The sequence below is a fragment of the Martes martes genome (assembly GCF_963455335.1).
Source record: "Martes martes genome assembly, chromosome: 17".
Lineage (NCBI taxonomy): Eukaryota > Metazoa > Chordata > Mammalia > Carnivora > Mustelidae > Martes > Martes martes.
This window is the reverse complement of record NC_137905.1, coordinates 56,248,940-56,266,959: the sequence shown is the minus strand read 5'-3', so window position 1 is coordinate 56,266,959 and position 18,020 is coordinate 56,248,940. Positions and strand designations below refer to the sequence as shown.

Sequence of the window (18,020 nt, the reverse complement as noted above, 5' to 3'; positions counted from 1 at the left end):
GGCCGGCCTGCCAGTCGGCGCACGGCTGAGACGCCATGAATATCTTGCCCAAGAAGAGTTGGCACGTCCGGAACAAGGACAATGTGGCCCGCGTGCGGCGTGACGAGGCTCAGGCCCGGGAGGAGGAGAAAGAGCGGGAGCGGAGGGTGCTGCTTGCTCAGCAGGAGGTAAGCCCCGAGTGCGGTCGGGCGGGCCTCCCGAGCCGAGCGCGCAGGCGTGTGGGGAGGGGCCGGAAGCTGGGGTGGCGCGCAGGCGCGCTGCGTCCCGTGAGGCCGGCGGAGCTGGGCGCGGCTGAAAGCGTCGGGCCCCACCTGCGCGGCCCCCGCCTCCCCATCTCCCCGGGCCACCCCCCCGCCTGCTGCGGGGGCCCCACCTGCGCCTCCCCTTGCCCACGTTTTCCCCCACTCGCGTCGTTCGCGAGGCCAGGGTGCCTGGCACAGGAGGGGCTGGTGAAAAAAGGAATCCTTGCGCAGTTCAAGGAAACCCGGTCCCGTTTAGTTTGCCTGCGCAACCTCCCTGTTGAGCGCCTACTGTATGCTCGCAGAGCGCCTGACCTGCGGTCTCTCAAGCACCACTCGTGGTTGGAGGGGCAATGTCCCGCCTGTGCAGAGAAGGGGGATGGCTTCCGAAGGGCCACGGCGGTGGGGCGAGCTCCCTGCCGTCCCGCCGTGGCTTGCGGTGCAATTGCTACTCTCTAGTTTGCAGTCCTTTGTCCAGTCGGGCCCGGAAGTGGTCTGCGTTTTTAAAGTTCGCTTTTGTCAGTAGAGATTGCTCGTCGTCTCCGGGGCGGTGACTGGGAGCCCTACCTGTTGTTCCGGTCGCCCGCTCCCCTGTTTTGGGCTGCCTTCACAGCTGTTTTTATCGTGGCACCCGAGGCTGGGACCCTTCTGGTTGGCCGAGAGGCAGCGTACAGGCCCAGGTGTCGCCTCCTTCCCCTGTCTCCCCGTCCACGTACTCTTCCTTACAGCCCCCAGCACCAACACTGGGGCTCCCTCAGACGGACTCTCAGAACCCGTCGCCCAGTTCTTGGAGTCCCGTCTAGGTTCTGAATGCTCTGCCTGTAACCATCTTTTCCCCAGGCCCGCACAGAATTCCTGCGGAAGAAAGCCAGGCACCGGAGCTCACTCTCTGAGCTCGAACCAGCAGAGGCGGGAGCCCTGGGTTCTGGCCCTGTGGACCTATTTCGGGAGCTGCTGGAGGAAGGGAAAGGGGTGACCAGAGGCAATAAAGAGTACGAGGAAGAAAAGCGACTGGAGAAAGTAAGCCGGCCCCCCACCTAGTCAGTCCTGGGTGGAGCCTGGGGGTGACTGACGGGAATAGAGTTGGGGGGGGGGATGAGATGAGCTCAGTATGGAACACGGCACTCAGGAGTGTGGGTTATTGCCATCCAGGCCTGCAGGGGCTTGGAAGTGGGTGCTGAAACCCCCTCCCCGCCCAGCTATGGGACTGTTAGGTACAGACCCCTTGACCGGACAAGGCCCTCTAGGGGTTGGGGGAGGGTTCCGGAGCTCTGTGTGTCCATCCCCTCACCTGCTGTCAGGGATTCCTACCAAACCTTGACCTTGCCTTTGTCTCACCTCACTCCTTTACTTCGCCAGCTGTTTTCAGGTTTGTCCTCACATTATCGCCCCAGAGTTGCCTGCCTCCGAACCCTAAAGCGGCTGTACCCCGTCCTTCCCCGATGCTAACCCTACCTGTCCTTCACACATGGCTGGGCTGGCTCATGCTGGTTCTGCCTGTCCAGGAGCCTCACGTGTCCTGCGGTTGCATGGAGGGCTCCCCGAGGGGACATCCTCACCTCCCTAGTGTCTGTCCCCCTCAGGAGAGGCAGGAGAAAGCTCTGGGCATCCTGACATACCTGGGCCAGAGTGCGGCAGAAGCCCAGACTCAGCCACCTTGGTACCAGCTCCCCCCGGGGCGAGGGGCCCCCCAGCCTGGCCCGGGTCCAGATGAGAAGATCAAGAACCGCCTGGACCCTCTGCGGGAGATGGAGAAGCACTTGCGGCGGAAGCGGCGGCACAGTGGAGAGGACGGCAGCCGCAGCACCAAGGGGAAGGGGGGGCCCGAGAAGCAGCGGCCGGAAGGGTGAGCAAGCTGGGCTGGCCCGTGGGCACGAGGACTGGGGCTGCGCGGCTGAGAGGCCACTCTCTACGTGCAGTTTTGGGACCCTGACACGGCAAGCCTGTTTTCCTGAGATCCCCAGGCAGCGTTCAGTCCGGAGTGGCCGGTGGCTTCTGGGGAGACGCTGCGGGGACGAAGGACACCTAGCCTCGTTTCGAGGTTTTCTTGGTGTTTCCATGCAAAATAGTGATAAAACTCCCCGAGACCTAGAGCCTTCTGGGGTCTAGAGTTTGAGAGCCATGGGGTCAGCAGGTTTGTGTCCCCAGCAGGACAAGCCCCTGAGCAGTTGGGTCGTCCACAGAAGGGGAAACTGAGGCCTGGGTGTGCTGTTTCAGCTGATTAACAGAGCTTTCTGGATCTGGAGAGGCACTGACTGTAAAGGGGGGCGATGGGATCCTTGTGCACAGCATGAAGCCAGCTTCCCACCCCCAGGCCTCAGAGGCCAGAACGTCTGCTGCGGGGCGGGGGTTGGGGGAGTGTTCCAGGGGCTATGAACTTCCTGACTTGACTCCTCTCCCCCAGGCCCCCATCCCTGGACCAGCTTCGAGCTGAACGTCTTCGGCGGGAAGCAGCGGAACGGGCTCGCGCAGACGCCCTGCTGGCCCGAGTCCGGGGCACAGCCCCCCAGGAGGACCAGCCTGAAGAGGAGGCCGATGAACGGCGGAGGCGGTACAACTCGCAGTTCAACCCCCAGTGGGCCCGGCGTCCCGCCAGCAAGACCCAAGTGCTCACTGACTCCTGGGGGGAGAGGAGAGGCCGTAGCTGCCAGCCGTCATATAAAACTATTTATTCATAAATATTTTCCAAAATGAAAATAGGTTTACCAAAAAATGTCCCTCACTGGGGAGGGGAGGAGGGGGCAGCCCTCGCCCCCGGGGCCCCCAGGGTGGGGCTGCTTCCTGGGGGAGAGGGCTGCCCCTGGCCTGGGGCCTCCCCAAGTCTTCCAGGGCAGGGCCCTCGCCTGGGCAGGGGGTGGGGGTGAGCATGCGGGGGGGCGGGGAGGGTGGAGGGAGGGGCCGGTGTCACTGGAGGTCCCGGTCCTCCAGGTAGCGGTACTCAAAGGTGAAGCCTTCCTTCTTCCGCTGGCCCCACTTCTCGTAGTCAAAGTAGATGTAGGTGCCCTGGCCAGGGGAGAAGGCGGTCAGTGAGTGGGCGAGGAGGTGCAGGGGCTCTGGGCTGCACCGACAAAGGGGACAGATCTCAGGGCCAGGGAGGTGCCAGGCGCCGGGCCGGGGGCCCTGTATGCACAGGCCGTCTCCCTCCACCCTCACCAGGCTCTTCTTGGGCAGGGTTCCTGCTCTCCTGCCCCCCGTCAGAGGGAACGGGGAGGCGCGGAGAGGCCCCAGCCGGGCCTCCACCCCAGGCACATTTACAGCGTCCGCGGTTTCTCGGATGGCTGCAGCCTGAGGGCCAGAGCTGGTGCTCGGTGCCCGAGCTGGGTCCTGGCATTTGGTCTTCACCCAACCCTGAGGCCGTTACCCCATCCGCGAGAACGGAACAGGCTCAGTCTACAGCCAGGCACGCTGTTGGGACAGATGTTTTATTGGTGACCGTGGTGGCGTGGTATTTCTGAAGGAGCGAGGCCTTGACAGGCACTTGGAGGAGCGCGAGGGCCCAAACCAGGACGGGACAGGGAGCCCGGTTAACGGCTGAGAGGAGGGGGAAGGAGGCCGGGTCTGCACGACTGTCTGAAATGCTGCAAGGAAGCTGAAAGGGCTGAAAGGAGGGAGGGGAGGGGACCGAGCTCCCGGAGGACAGGGCTTTGTTCAGTACTTGGCCTCAGGCAAATATTTGGTGGAAGAGACCAGTGCGGAATATAGCGATTCAAAGTGACTGGAAACGAAATACACGCCTGATACTTGACCACTGAGCGGTGGTCGTTAAGTACTTACACGTCATTAACTCGGTCCTGGTAACAACTGCACACAGGGTGTGGCAGCCTGAGTTTGCATGTGAGGACAGGGAGACAGGTCCAAGCCACTCGCCCAAGGTCACCCAGCTCGGGCTGGCTTCAAACCCAAGTGGGGTGCAGCAGGTGGGGGTTCTGATTAGCGTCCCCCTTCGTGTGTGCTGCGGAGCCCCAGCTCTGCTGGGCGCGGGGGGACGGGTCGGGGAGCGGCCTGTGCTCCCAGGTGGGAGGCAGCACGCACGGCGTGGGCCCAGCAGCTACGGGACCACTAGCAGCCCACGGAGGGGAGATGACAGGGGCCCCCCGCGGAGCACAGGGCCCGAGGGCCCGCGCTGGGGGCAGGGGGTGGGTGGGGTACAGGGAGGGGCCCTCACCTGCTCAAACTCGTCGGTGATGGTCTTGGGCTCCTCGTGTCTCTGGAACCACATCATGTACTTGGTGTGGAATCGCCACGACTGCTTCTTCAGGGCCTTGGCTGCCAAGTACTGCGCCTTCGTGCCCTGGGGGAGGAAGGGTGCAACCGGGGGTCAGGGGGCCCCCACACCAGTGGGGGCAAGGGGCACAGGGCCTCAGGGCTGACCCTGGGCCCGCCGTAGGCTGAGGTGGGGCCAGACAGTCTGCTTGCAGAGGGGCTGGGGCATAGAACCTACCACTGCTGGTCAGGCGGGTGTAAACCGCTCAGAGCAGCTTCTAGAAGAGAAACTACCGTGTGCTGAGAGCGGAGGACAGGTAGTTGGAAAGTTTCCCCTGGCAGGACTGGGAGGGGGAGCTTGTCACGACTCCCTGGGGTCATGCAGAGGGGACAGTTCCCTAGTGGCCTCCAGGGGCCGGCGAGACTGCACGGGGATGGACACTGTGGGCACAGCCGCGGGCGGCCAGAGTGGGGCTGGGGCTCCCTGGTCCCCGCAGTGGACCGACCTGGCCCTCGACCTCAACACAGACATGTCTGTGCTGAAGTAGGGACAGGGACGGGTCTGCCAGGGGGGGAGTGGGGGGCAGGGAGGGCAGGACTGGGGGATGGGGAGGGGGTGCGGTCCCGGTGGCCGCAGTGGGGCACCCACCTCACCCCTCCAGCCCGAGGGGGGACGGCGGCGGTGGCGGCGAAGCCGGGGGGCCCGAGGCTGCCCCGGGGGCCCTGCTGTACCTCCAGATAGTAGAAGATGAAGAAGAGCGTCTCCGTTGACAGGCGCTGGTAGAACTCCACGGTGTCCGAGTGTGGGGGTGGCATCTGGTGGTGGTAGGGGGGCGTCGGGCAGGGGTTCCGGGGGAGGTACTGCCTGTGGAGGGACAGGAGGGTTGGCGGCAGTGCCTGACAGGCCCTGTGGTCCGCGGACCGGATCGTAGCCATGACCTGCCCCCCGCGCCCCCCTGCTCAGGGGCAAGGTTTCTGGCACCTGGTCACCCCCACCCCAACTGCCTCGGACGCCAGCTCTCACAGACAGCCCCCAGCCCAGCGCCCGGCCTGACCTCGTGTCCCGGGACCAGGGGACGAGGTCCCTGCCTGGGCCGCCTCCCACGCGCCTAGGGGTCCCGGCGCCTCACCGGATGCGCTCTGAGTCTGAGGGGTGAGGCATGTGGTGCCAGGCAGCCTCCTCCATGGCCTGCTGGTACAGCTGCTCCTTGGTGAGGGGCACAGGCCCCAGCGGACACACGCCCAGGGACAGTGGGATGTTCACCTCCGACAGCTGCAGGGGTGGCTGCGCGGAGGCTGGTGGGGCAGACGTGCTGCTCAGGATGATGTCTGCAGGGGGCAGGGGGCCGGGCCCTTTGGTGAGGCTGGTGGAGGGCCCGCCCCCCCGCTCTCCAGCCGCCCCCCTGCCTCGCCCAGACCCGCACCTCGCTCGGTCAGGTGCAGCGCTGGCACGGGGTCCTCGATGCCGGAGCTGATGGCTGCCCGCTCTGCCATGGACTTGAGAGAGCTCAGAGGCTCTGGGGCCTGCGGAGAGAAGAGCGCTGGCACCATGCCCCATGCCCCATGTCCTCCGGTGGGCGCCGGGCCGAGGCCACCAGCGTGAAGAGCCCCACTGCCTCCCCACCTGACGGGGAGACGGTGCAGACGTGGGGGCAGGCACAGCATCCGAGGAGCGGCTGTTTGCTGGGGCCCCTACCATGCCAGACCATGACAGCGCAGCAGACCGCGGTCCGGGAACACTGGCCTCCACACCCCCACCCCTCTGCCCAGGCTGCTACACTGCATGCACCCCACCCCCCGTCCAGCTGGCACAGGGTCGTGGGGCAGTCTCCTGGCACCCATGGCGTCCCAGCTCCTTGCTAGTGGACAGGCGGGCCCGCGGGCAGTGCTGCCTGCCCAGGCCTCTGTGCTGCATCCGGATCGCCCCGTCCTTACGACCGCGACCCTGACCCTCATGCCCCCCACCCCCCACGCTCTTCTCAGTGGCCCCAGAGGGACTGGCCCAGCCCCATCCTTCTCTGTCTTTTCTCCACTCACAAGCCAGCAGACCCCTCTTCCTCAGAAAGACACGCTGTAAATTTCCTGTCCGTGGTACCTCTGAACTGCATGCTTACTCTGGACCCTGCACGGTCCCCGGGGCTTCCGTGTCCTGTCATACCAGAGGTGCAACCGGGAGCACCTGCTTTGTCCAGGGAGAACGCCACACAGAACGTGGGCCCAGACTCTGACACGGTGGAGCTAAGGTTAAACGCAGGCCTAGAAAGTCAGTCCCACGTCCTGCTCCCCTCTCGGACTTCGGCCGGACCCCACTGCCTCCCCAGGACACCCGACCACCCTCAGAGCCCGGCAGCCCGCCTGTGCCCAGCCCCTCCTGTCTGCGGAGCCCTGTCCCAGCGCCCTCCGCTCCAGCCGCAGCCCTCTTGCAACCCTGGCACGAGAGACACAAGACAACCACTCCTTCCTCCCTTAGCCTTTCCCGACCCTGGGACCCCCACCGCTCCCAGCTTAGGTCTCCTCGCCAAGGCCTTGCTGGGCCGTTGCCCCAAGTCCAAGGCACCTCTGCGGGTCCGCAGCACCCGCTGCCCCCAGCCCCATGCAGTCCTGTAGTAGAGGAGGTGGGACCAGGGTGTGCTCACGCAGCACGAAGCCAGGCCCAGAGTGGACGCCAGTGCAGGGAAGGGGAAGGCAGTGAGCAGGAAGGCAGGGCATATGCAGGAGCAGGGGCCGTGGGCACAGAGAGGACGGTGGGAAGACAGAGCACAGGCGAGAGCTGCAGAGCGCAGGATGGTGCAGGAGCCTGGGGACGAGGCGAGGGTGCAGGGGGTGGGGGTGGCCGGCAGACCCGGAGGAAGGGGACAGCACACGTGCAGGGAAGCCTGCGGCCCACCTTGATCTCTGGGGCGGTGCTGAACTGCGGAGGCCCGTTGAGCAGGGCACCGGCTGCCTTGGCCTCGCTGAAGCTGGGTGTCGGGGAGCTGGGAGGGTTCACAGGAAGTGGCACCAGGAGGCTGGGTCCCCCTGTGTTGTTCCCTGAGCCTGGAGCCACACCCCCAGCCCCCGCTGAGGCTGCCGCACTGGGTTCTTTCCTGGGAAGGAGGGAGGAGGAGAGGGCTCAGAGAGAGAACAAGAGGCCCTGGCGAGCGGGGGACGAGTCAGACCTCTGCAACGCTCTATGGACGGGGGCCGAGGGGACGAGGTCAGTGACCCACCCACAGCATGGGTCGCCTCGAGCAGATGCCCCCGTGAGGTGGCCCACCCAGAGCCTGGCGGTCAGGCAGACCCTGGAAGATCTTCCCTATGTCCGTGGGACGTCACAGTCTTTCTGGGGGCAATCTTCTAAGAAATGAGAACCCTCTCGAAAGGTCTGACCTGAGAACTGGACGAGAAACTCTCAAGGGGAGTCAGGTGGGTCTAGGGCAGGCTCCAGAAAGGGGACGTGAGGGGACTCTAAGAACAATCCCGATTGGCCGAGAAATGTTTTAAAACGTTCCAAAGGGTCAGGCTAAAGGACTGACGGATACTATGTCCTGGGAGGTAAGAAGTGGGGACATGACACCCGACCAGGTGGGCGAAGTCCTGGCAAAGGCAGGGGCAGATACTCACGAGGTGCTGGGAGGTGGGTTGTGGGGGCCTGACGGGGGGCCCAGAGCCTGGCTACTGGCGCTGCTGCCCCCACTGCTGCTAAGAGCCACCTCTGCCGGGCTGTCTGCCACCACTGAGCTGTAACCTGGGGGCAGGAAGAGGGCATGAGAAGGGGCTGACCACGGCAGGACCCACCCCGCCCCCCCCCCACAGCCCCCCTGCTTACTGGTGGCTCCGTTCTGCTTGCCAGCGCCTCCGCCTCCACTGCTGTTACTGCCGCTGCCGCCGCCGCCCCCTCCGCCGCCGCCCCCTCCCCCACCAGGCTGGACGCTGGGGGGCCGGGGCTGGGTGGTGCTGGACCCACTAGGGGCTGGCGGGGCCACAGCCTGGGCGTAGGGGGCAGGGGTGCCTGACCCGTGGCTGGGAGCCGGGCTGGCCTTGGGGCCCAGGCCACTCGCCGGTGCTGCTGGGGTCGAGGCCCCATTGTTGCCGGAGGCGGTGCTCAGGGCGGAGGCGGCAGGCGGGGGGCCGGGTGGGTAGCTGGGCGGCACAGCGGGGGACTGAGGGTGCTGGCTGCTGTGGACAGGCTTAGAGCCATTTTTGGCTGGAGACTGCAGGTGGGAGAGAAAAGGGTCAGGCCGCACTGGGCCAGCGGGTCTGCTGAGCCCCCTGCGCATGCCCCCCTGCCCCAAGCGGGGCTCCACCGTCCTTGCAGTGCCTGGCTGCCCCTCGCTATCCCCTCCCCTTGACCTTACCCTCAAAGCTTCAATCACCACCTTGACACCTAAACCACTCACACGCATTCCTGCCCACACCCAGCTTCCCATGATCTGCGTGGACACCTCCCCATGGCAGCCCACAGGGGAGAAACCCCCTGGACGTCAGGACGGCAGCTATGTCCTCAAGGGAAGATCAGCTAGAAGCAGCTAATGGTCCAAGAGAAGGAAAAGCAGCCTGAAACGGGCCAGTGGCTCTAAGGTCACTGAAAGGCTCACAGAAGCGACTGGAAAGGCCGCTGCTGACCAGCCCCCAGAAGGCAGCAGGGACGCGCCTGCCACCCAGCACTGCCCGGCGGCCCGCCGCCCATCCCTCGCGGCACACCCTGGGTCCTGAGGAGCACCCCACTCCGGCCCTCCCAGCAGGCCACTCCTTGACACCCTGGTTCAAGGACATGCTCCTGCCCTGGGAGGTCACACCCACCTGGCTGACTTCGCTATCCGTCGAGCGTCCCCTTTTCTTGTCATCTTCAGAGTTTTCCTGAGGCGGGAGAGGTGACGTGCAAAACCGGTGTGAGTTCGAGGGCCCCGGTAGAGAGGCCCACCTCTGATGCCCCCTGGACCGCTGTGGGGCCTGTGTCCCGAGCCTCACCAGGGAGCCAGCACCCCGCCAGCCTCCCACAGCCTGGAAGCCTGCTCTCCTTAGGGACTCCAACCCTCGATCCCCTGCCCGCGCAGCATGCGTGGGACCCACCCTCAGGGCCCGCACCCAGGACACCGAGCCCCCACTCGCTCGGTTCCCTCAGGTCCCCTTTGGGTCACCTCCTCACCGTGGTGCAGTTGGCCGGGCTGGGCGGGATGGGAGAGCTGGAGGTCGTGGAGGTGGGTGTGCTGCTGGACTGGTTGAAGATCTCATCCTCCATGTGACTGTGGCTGGGGGGGGAGGTGGCGACCAGCGCCTGTGCTGTGGGGGCAGGGAGAGGCAGGCTCGACGGGCTGGGACACCCCCACCACCGGGCCCTCACTGCCCCACGCCCGCAGACCAGCCCCGGGCCTCACGAATGTCCTCGAGGTCCAGATCGTCGTAGAGGAACTCGTTCTCCTCAAAGTCGGGGTCCTGGGACGAGTCGACGTAGTACTCGACGTCATCCTTGATCTTGCGGATGGCGTCCACGAGGATGGAGTCGTTGTCCAGCATGCGCAGGATGGTCTCCAGCATGCGGACGTGGTAACGGTGCTTCTCGATGTGCCGCTTCAGGCCCTCGATCCGGTCCTGCTTCTGCTGGCGAGCCCAGGGCCAGGCTCAGGGGCTGCAGGGCGCTTGCCCGGGCCCCTCCTGCCTCCACAGAACCTGTCCTCAGTCCCCGACCCCCGCAGAGACCCAGAGGCTCCACTCTGGCCCCTCCCGCCGTGGGCAGTGTGGAGTCAGTCTGCGCCCCACCCCAGCCCCTGAAGGATCCCCGGCTTCCGCCCAGACACCCCGGGAAACTTCCAAAAAACCAGAAAGCCTTGTGCTCCTACCCCATGGCCCCCTGCAGCTCCCAACAGCCCGGGCCTCGAAACTGCAGCCCAGCCCACCCCCATCTGCTTTAACCGCAACAGTGATGACGCCCGTTTGCAGGGAGCCGGCATCTCTGTCCTCGCATAGCCCACCCTGTGCACACACTCGGAGGGATACACATTCAGCAGCTTAGCTCCTGGGCTCTCCAGGCCCCGGCCCCGGCCAAGGCCTCAGTTCTAAATCCCCTGCCCACTCCACAATGACCTATTCCATCTCTCCTCCAGGCTCTGGCTTCCCAAACCCCTCAGAGGCTCAGACCCCCAAACCGGGCTCATTTCCCACTGCCCCACATCCCTGGACCCAGCTCTCCATTCCCTATGTTTCCTGTGCCAACAAGTACACGTGCTCTGCATCCCCCTGAATCCACACCCTACGACCCCGGAGTTTCGGCATCTGGGCCCCTAGATCTGGCTTTGCCCCAAAACTGCTCTTCTCAGCGCAAATGAGCCTCGTCTCTCCCTGCTGCCTCAGGACCTGGGCCTTCTCAGAGCTAGGATGCCACGGCTTCAGCCCTCAGACCTCCCCACCCCGTGCGGCCAACCGCTCTTGCCACATCAGCGACCCCGGCAGAACCCAGCATGTTACCCCAAACCGCTCCTCCTTTCCAGGGTGCCACTGCTTACCGAAGCTGGACCCAAGACTGGTTCACCAACATGGGTCACCCCCAGTGGCCGCTAACCCCCCGGACTCGCCCCAGCCCGTCTCCTTCCCCGGGGCGCAGGGTCCCCCACTCACATCCTTGTCCCCCTTCTTCTTGCGTGTCTGCACGGACAGCGACTCCACTTCGCTCTCGAACTGGTCCACCTGCATGTTCAGGGTGTCGATCGTGTTCTAGGGGAGGGGGCGAGCAAAGGCAGGTGGTCAGCCAGCCGTCCCCACGGATGCCCGGGATCGGGGCCCTGAGGCCCCCTCCTCTTCTCTTCCCTGACTCACCGTGAGCCACTGGCCAACCTCCTCCTTCTCCTTCTGGGCAGGGTCCACCTTCTGGGCCAGGCCCAGGCCCTCTTTGCTGTAGGCTTTAGTCTTGGTCTCTCGCTCCACAACTTTAAACCTTTCCATTTGCTGCGGACGGCACAGGTGGCAGGAGGTCTCAGCCCGCTGCCTCTTCCGGGACGGAGAAACCCTCCTCTTCTAGGGACTTCTGGGGACCCAGGAATCAGCCTCCTCCCACCTCTCGGGTTCCGGGCTCTGGGCTCCTACCGTCTCGATGAGCTTGCGGTTGTCTATGAGCTGCCTCTTGTCCTTGATCTCGTTGGACGCGACCCATGTCTTGATCTGGTCCCTCAGCCGCTGCAGGTGGAGGAAGAGCGAGACAGTCCCACCGCCTCAGGCCCCGGGCACAGAGGCCACCAGCCCCTCCTCCCTCCGCCCTCGGGACACAGGAATCCAGGCCCCTAGTCCCCTCACTTGGAGCTTCTTAATCTCCTTCTTTAGGTCAGCCTCATACTTTTCTTTCTGGTTCGCGTTGGCTGCATTGTGGAGCTGAGGGATGAAGAGAGCCCAGGCGTCAGTGTGGGACTTGGGGCCCTCGTGCCCACTCCAGTGGTAAAACTTGTCTCCTGGGGCTGGGGAAACCCGCCCCCCAGTCCATCTCAGAGCTGCTGCTTGGGTCCTCAGCACCTGGACCCATAACCCCTCTCCCTGAACCTCGTCCTGTGCTCTCCTCCCCGGAGACCCAGATCTTTAGGGTCCCGTGCCCTGTACCTTCTGCCAGATATCTTCAAACTGCTCCACGCCCTCGGACACCTTCTTGAGGCAGCGATCAATCTCACCTGGCCGGGGACGAGAGAAGGCTGTGAGCACCCTGCCAAGGCAGCAGGCATCCGAGGAGGACCTCTGAGGACAGTGAGCGTGTGGCTACACAGGCAGCGGGCGAGGAGACCAGTACCTTGGAGTTTGCGCTTGTCCGCCATCTTCCCTGCCCTACAGACGCAGGCTCCTCATACTCTCTTGGAGACGGACGCTGCTGAGAGAGAAGGGAGGGACGCGTGTTTACTCCCTGGCTGGTGCAGACGCAGAGACGTGAACGAGGCTGGGAACGGGAGGGTACGTGGTACGGCCGAGGGAGGCCGCGTTTACTATCTGATGACAGAGACCAGGCCGAGTTCTACTTATGCTGCCCCGACAGCCCAGCACAGGGGTCTGAGTTCTCCGGAAAGTTTGCTGAAACAAGGAACCAGATGTACTTTTTCCCAGGAAGTGAGAAATTCCTAGAGCGTGGAACACCTTCCCGCAGATGACGCTCTAGACGATTTAGAGCAGGAAGCGGCCGAGCAGCCCACGGCGGGGTGCGGGGGAGGAAGGCCCACAGTGGGGCAGGGCACACAGGTCCCTAGCATCCGAACACCGGAGAGATGACCCCTCAGACAGCTCGGAAGATGAAGAGTCTGCCGGAAGACGAGCCAGACACCGTCTGCGTTTAAGAACTGTAGGAGACGGAGTGGGAGCAAGGGGAGATGGGAAAGGCCTGACGTCAGCAAGAGCTAAACACACCCGTCGTGTCAGGGCTGGGTCCCAAGCAGAAGAGAGCTGTATGCCACCAAATTTATTCCATAGCAGAGTCGCTCAAACACGGGGGACAACCCAACCCAAAGAATTAGATGTATGGGGGCAGAAGGCATCACCCCAGAGAGGACCAGGAGAGTGAAAGGGGACCTCAGCTGTGAGACAGCCGTCTGTGCACGCGAAGGAGGTACCGATCAGATGCGATGGTGACACAGATGCGGGGAAACGTAAACCACCAGGACGTGTGCCCAGTAAGTACTTAGAAAGCGGGGCATCTTCACCCTGAAAGTACATGCAGCCCAGAGGAAACCAGGAGCTCTGGCCCAGGGAAAAGCCACAACTTAGGGTTTGATATCAAGATGGGGGGGGGAGTGCAGGAGCCTTGCAGAGGGGTTAGGCCAAGGGGACTTGTGCACTGCCCAAGGTCACCCCCCAGAGAGGGGGCCTCTATTGAAAAGCACAGCTCCCTGAGAGAGGCCCAGGGTAGGGTGCCCCAGAGAAGCTTTGAGGACTAAGAGCCTCAACCCAAAGGGAGGCCACACCAAGAGGGTCCTCACCCACAAGAACAGTCCGGTCCGAAGACACCTTCTGCAACAACAGAAACGTTCCGTATCTGGGCTACCTGTGTCCCTGAACGCTGAAGATGTGGCTCGTGCACAAAACAGTGGACCTTTTAGTTTTTACTTCGGTTACTTCAGTGCAGGTGGCTAGCAGCTACCAACAGGACAGCGTATGAGAACGCTTGAGGAGGACCAGAAGTCCTAAAGCTGTGTGTACCAGGCACCTCCACAGGAGCCCATTCTGGATGGTGGGGAGAGGCTAGGACACCTTAGACCGGAGGAAGCATAAATCTCCACCAAGGGCCGACCGAGACAATGGCTACACCCTGGGCCCAGAGCCAGCTGACACACCGAGGTGGGGCCAAATCCCCACACAAGGAAGATCCCAGCTTCGAGGAGAGGCAGCCAGTGGCCCAGAGGGGATGCAAACCGAAATGGGGGAAGAGCCTTTGGCCTGGGAACTCGGGAGAGGGCCAGGACCCCAACACAGAAATGCCTCTTACTGCCCCAAAGTAGGTACAGATGCCTCCAGCCCAGAGAAGAGGACGCCTAGTTTACAGCCCTACACAAGGCACGCCACGTGGGGGGGTCGGGTCACCTAGCTCAGTGGAGGAGGTGATGGCCCCAAGAAAGGAACAGACGGAGGCAGCAACAAGCCCTCATGGAGTCGGAGGCACGGGGCCAGGGAACAAGAGCCCCAGCCCAGGGAGGTGAGATTTCAGACCCTCAAAGCGGGGAACAGCTCAGGCCCAGAGAGGACAGCACGGGATCTGCAGGAGGCATCTCGGGCCCAGCTGGGCGCTGCAGTGGACAGCAGCCTTCGCCACAGGGGTAACAGCCGCTCCCTCTGAAGAAAGATCCCCCCACCCCCAGCAAAAGACAAGAGACAAATGTGGAGCTTAAGCCTTGAACTGAAGGTACAAGCACAGAAAAGCCCTGTTCTTACGGGGCTGCGGGACCCCACTGCTCCTATGGGGGTCCACCAAGATCTCCCAGGGAAAGCAACCACAGCAGGCTCACCCTGAGACGGGGGGGGGGGGCATCTCAGGCACCCCAGAGCCTGCTCGCTCACGGCAAGGGGTCTCAAACGGAACTGAGGAACCGGGGAACCCTGGCCCAGGAGGCTTCACCAGGTCTCGTCCCCTCAAGGAGCCCGTTCTAGGTGTCGGAGAGTGATCAGTGTGCCGACCCACAGAAGCCAAGAGCCGTTTCAGTGAGGGGCCCAGATGAATGAAGGACAGCCCCCGAGAGCTCGGCTGAGGGCAGAGGGCGCAGTCACGGAGACCTGAGGACGCCAGGACAGGAAGGTAGAAGGCTCAGGCCTGGGACCCAACACCAGGCGGTCCTAACCCTAGGGGCTGTCACAGCCTCCAGCGAAGAGGCCGTGTGCCGGGGCAGGGGCGCTGGCAGGCAGTCCGAAACCCGGGAGGCTGCTGCTGCCGCCCCACAGAGCCCCGGGACTCTGGGAGAGGGACGTGTGCGGGCCTGGGGTGCAGGCAGCTGTGTCCCCACTGGGAGGCCCAACACCCAGGGCGGGGGTCTCGGAACCGCAGCTGGGAAAGACTACAGCAGAGGGACAGCGGCGACGTGTCTCCGTGAAATCTCGGGCACCCCCTGGGCTGGGAGGGCAGAGGCCCTAGAGCCACGCAAGGGGACGCGCAAGAGAGCAGAAGCGTCAGCCTGGGCGCCGCCGAGGGCAGGACTCTGCGCCTGGGGGAGGCAACCCCGACGGAGCTCCCTGACCCCGGAGCAGAAGGCGCACCCCAGCCAACACAGTCCGCACATCCCAGGGCCAGGAGGCCTTAGCTCCCCGGGCTCCAACTGCGTGCGAGGGGGGACGCGTGAGCCCCGGACCCCCGGCAAGCGCCGGCGTGACCGGGGGCGCGCCGCGGGCAGCGGGGGGAGGCGCCAGCACGCCCACACCCACGGGCAGGGGCGGCGTCTGGGGGAGGCAGGGGTGCTTGCACGGCCCACGGCGGACCTCGGCTGCGGCACGGAGCGGGCAGCGGCGCCACGGGGGGGCCCTGCGCCCGGCACAGCGCTCGTGAAGTGGGAGTGACATCACCCGGCCCGGCAGAGGGGCAGCCCGCGTCCCGAGGCGGGCCCGCACCCCTGCCCGCCCCGCAGGCGCAGCGCCCCGGGCCCCGACTTTCCGCTGCAGGGCAAACTTTGGCGGAGGCCGGCGGGCCGTGCAGGGGGCCCGGCCGCGGGGCAGGTGGGGGGACGGAGACGCCCGCCCCGCCTGCGGGCCCGGCGCCCACGGGGGGCTGCCGTCCGGCCGCCCGCACCGACGCGGAGAGGGGCGGCCCCGCGCGCCCGCACCCCCGCGAGAGGGGACCCCCGGCGCGGCCGCGGGGCGCGGAGGAGGGCGCGGGGGCGGGGGGGAGGCCGGCGGCGGGCCCCGCGGCCGCCCCTGCCGGGAGCCCGCGCCGGGGGCCGGGGGGGGCCATGTCGCGACAGGCGGCGGTGGCGCCGGGGGAGGAGGGGAAGGGGTCCGGCCCAGTCGAGCCTGACGCTCTCACCACAGGAGCTGGCGCCGCCGCTGAGGAGCGTATCGCGACAGGCGGGGGAGGCGAGCGCCCGCCGCCTTTTTCTCGCGCCCCGGGCCCGGGCGCTATCGCGATAGCGGCGCGAAGCGGAAGTGGGGTGGGGGGAAGTGGGCCCGGGGTTGTTCTGACGACGGGGTCGGGGCTCAAGGGAGGCCGCGGCGTCTGCCGATGGCTCCGCGGAAGCTGACCGGGCCCGGTCCAAGATGGCGGCGGCGGAGGAGGCCTCCCCTCCTCTCTTCTCGTCTCTGGCGCCGACCCGCCCCCGAGACCCGAATATAGGCCTATGATTGCTCCTGCGGCCTGTCGCTCTTGCCCCCCGGACGCTCCCTATTGGTCCTTGGCAGGGACGCAGCCGGCCTCCTCTCGCCGATTGGGCAATCGCTCCAAGGCGCGGCGTTCGATTGGCCTCCCGCGCAGGCTGCTAGGATTGGCTCAGGTTTTCTTCCCCGCTCCTCCTCCTCCCCGCCTCAGGGCACAACACGCCAGCGCGAGGGCCCGTGCGTCAATCAAGAGGCCACTGTCGTGCTGATTGGGTACACCCGCCCCCTTCTCCTAAACCAATTGGCCGGGGGGAGGAGCTAGGTTGACCAGGGGCGGGAAGACGTTCGTCAAGTTTAAAGCCGTTTGTAATTGGTTGTGAGGGGATATTCTGCCCTAAAGCCATTGGTTGGGCCCGGAAGTGGGTGGGGAAAGCGGAGGAAGGCATGGCGCGTGGGCGTGAAAGGCCGCACACCTAATGAGCGGCAGACAAGTGCCTTCCGGGCGGGGGCCGAGCGGAGGTCGCCGCCAATCAAAGCCGCCCTGGGGCCCCCCGGAGGGAAGCGGTCCCCTCGGCGGCCCCGCCCGCTGCCGTTCCCCGTGGCCGGTGTAGAGGGCAGCCTCCCGCGTTCCTCGTGTCCCGGCTGTGTCGTGTCCCTGCAGCTGGCCTGTGTTCGGCACGGGTCTGGGACCCGGTCCTGCGGGAGGGAGGGAGCAGTGGACGGCGCCCCACGTCGCTCGCGCCTGCACGCCCGCGGGGGTGGGGAGGCTGCAAGGGGGTCCTACCCCCTCTGCACGTCCGCGTCCTCGGCGCTGGCACGACGCTGCAGAAGGCGCTCGGGGGATCCCCGCTCTCCCACTCTGGCGCCGCTCCCGTCACTCCGGGATGATTCCGGTGTGCTCTCCCGGAGCTGGCCTCCGCGGAAGACAGGAACTGTTTGCTGAACAAGCGGGCGAGTGAATGCGAGGACTGACTTGCCGCTGCCGACTCCAGGGTCAGACGGTCGAGATGGGAAGGTGGATGGAGGGAGGATGCACCGGCATCGCAGGGCAAGGGAGGGGACAGAGTCCACCTGGCCCCGGGGAGGAAAGCCTGGAGGTCGGCACTGCGAACCCTTCCTTGCGTGATCCCGATGCTCACTGGAGTTGGGAGAGTCACTCCTCCAGAGCACCGCTCCTCCCAAGTGCGGACCCTGGCTGGGGCGGGGCCTCTCACACACCCGGGAACCGTCTGAAGATTTGTTAAAATGCAGATTCTGACTCACGAGGTCCCAGGTGATGCTGATGCGCCACAAGGCTTCAGAGCAGTGGTTCTCAAACTTGCCACACATCAGAATCACCTGGGTGGCTTGAAAGAAAAGTCCGGATACTCATCCTTTTACCCTAGACTACTGAAATCTTAGTTTCTGGGGATGGGGACCAGAAGTAATTTTTAAATCTACTGAGATGATTCCAACATGCAGCTTATCTGATAGAGGATTTTCTAGAAGTGGTTCTCAAAGGGAGATCTCAATCAGCAGCCAACGCATCACCCGGGAACTTACCAGAAATGCAAACTTTTCAGTTCCCACCCTGGACCAACTGAAGCAGTAACCCTGGGCCCTGCAACCCTGGTTTTAACAAGCCACGCAGGTAATCCTGAAGCATACTAAGTTTCGAGCATCTCTTCTAAGACTGTGCAGGACTGTGGCACAAGGTGAGTCAGATCCTTTCCTGACTCCCACCAGGGAGGTGGAGGTTCTGAAGCGTGGCGGACAGAGCACCCTTCCCCAGCAGACCTATCAGCAGAGAGAGCCAAGGTGGTCACTTTCCAACATGGCTGACCTAAAGCCTCAGGGATAAAGTTG

At 64.7% G+C, this 18,020-nt stretch overlaps 2 protein-coding genes across 8 annotated transcripts; one reads left to right on the top strand and one right to left on the bottom strand.

The window, feature by feature from the left end:
- Nucleotides 1–12: 12 nt before the first annotated feature.
- On the top strand, nucleotides 13–2,856 carry LENG1 (leukocyte receptor cluster member 1; the record flags this gene model as incomplete). Its single annotated transcript, XM_080828195.1, is given in 5 exon segments — nucleotides 13–167; nucleotides 1,080–1,259; nucleotides 1,823–2,085; nucleotides 2,644–2,828; nucleotides 2,831–2,856. Coding segments are annotated over 5 exon segments (786 nt in total). The 5' UTR covers nucleotides 13–35.
- Nucleotides 2,857–2,893: 37 nt separating this feature from the next.
- Nucleotides 2,894–16,152, bottom strand: CNOT3 (CCR4-NOT transcription complex subunit 3). 7 transcript variants are annotated; one of them, XM_080828193.1, is made up of 18 exons: nucleotides 15,889–16,152; nucleotides 12,190–12,267; nucleotides 12,006–12,073; nucleotides 11,709–11,783; nucleotides 11,502–11,591; nucleotides 11,235–11,363; nucleotides 11,037–11,132; nucleotides 9,800–10,019; nucleotides 9,571–9,704; nucleotides 9,225–9,281; nucleotides 8,251–8,635; nucleotides 8,046–8,169; nucleotides 7,330–7,528; nucleotides 5,867–5,966; nucleotides 5,573–5,771; nucleotides 5,175–5,307; nucleotides 4,405–4,530; nucleotides 2,894–3,242 (listed from the first exon to the last, which is right to left on the bottom strand). In XM_080828193.1, the coding sequence occupies exons 2-18, from the start codon at nucleotides 12,212–12,214 to the stop codon at nucleotides 3,144–3,146; spliced, it is 2,259 nt and encodes a 752-aa protein (XP_080684319.1). In that variant the 5' UTR covers nucleotides 12,215–12,267; nucleotides 15,889–16,152; the 3' UTR covers nucleotides 2,894–3,143. The 7 variants fall into 7 exon arrangements, with proteins under 7 accessions (XP_080684319.1, XP_080684318.1, XP_080684313.1 ...); XM_080828192.1 differs by having other exon boundaries at nucleotides 9,800–10,022; nucleotides 12,190–12,264; nucleotides 15,889–16,115; XM_080828190.1 differs by lacking the exon at nucleotides 2,894–3,242 and having other exon boundaries at nucleotides 3,649–4,530.
- Nucleotides 16,153–18,020: the final 1,868 nt, after the last annotated feature.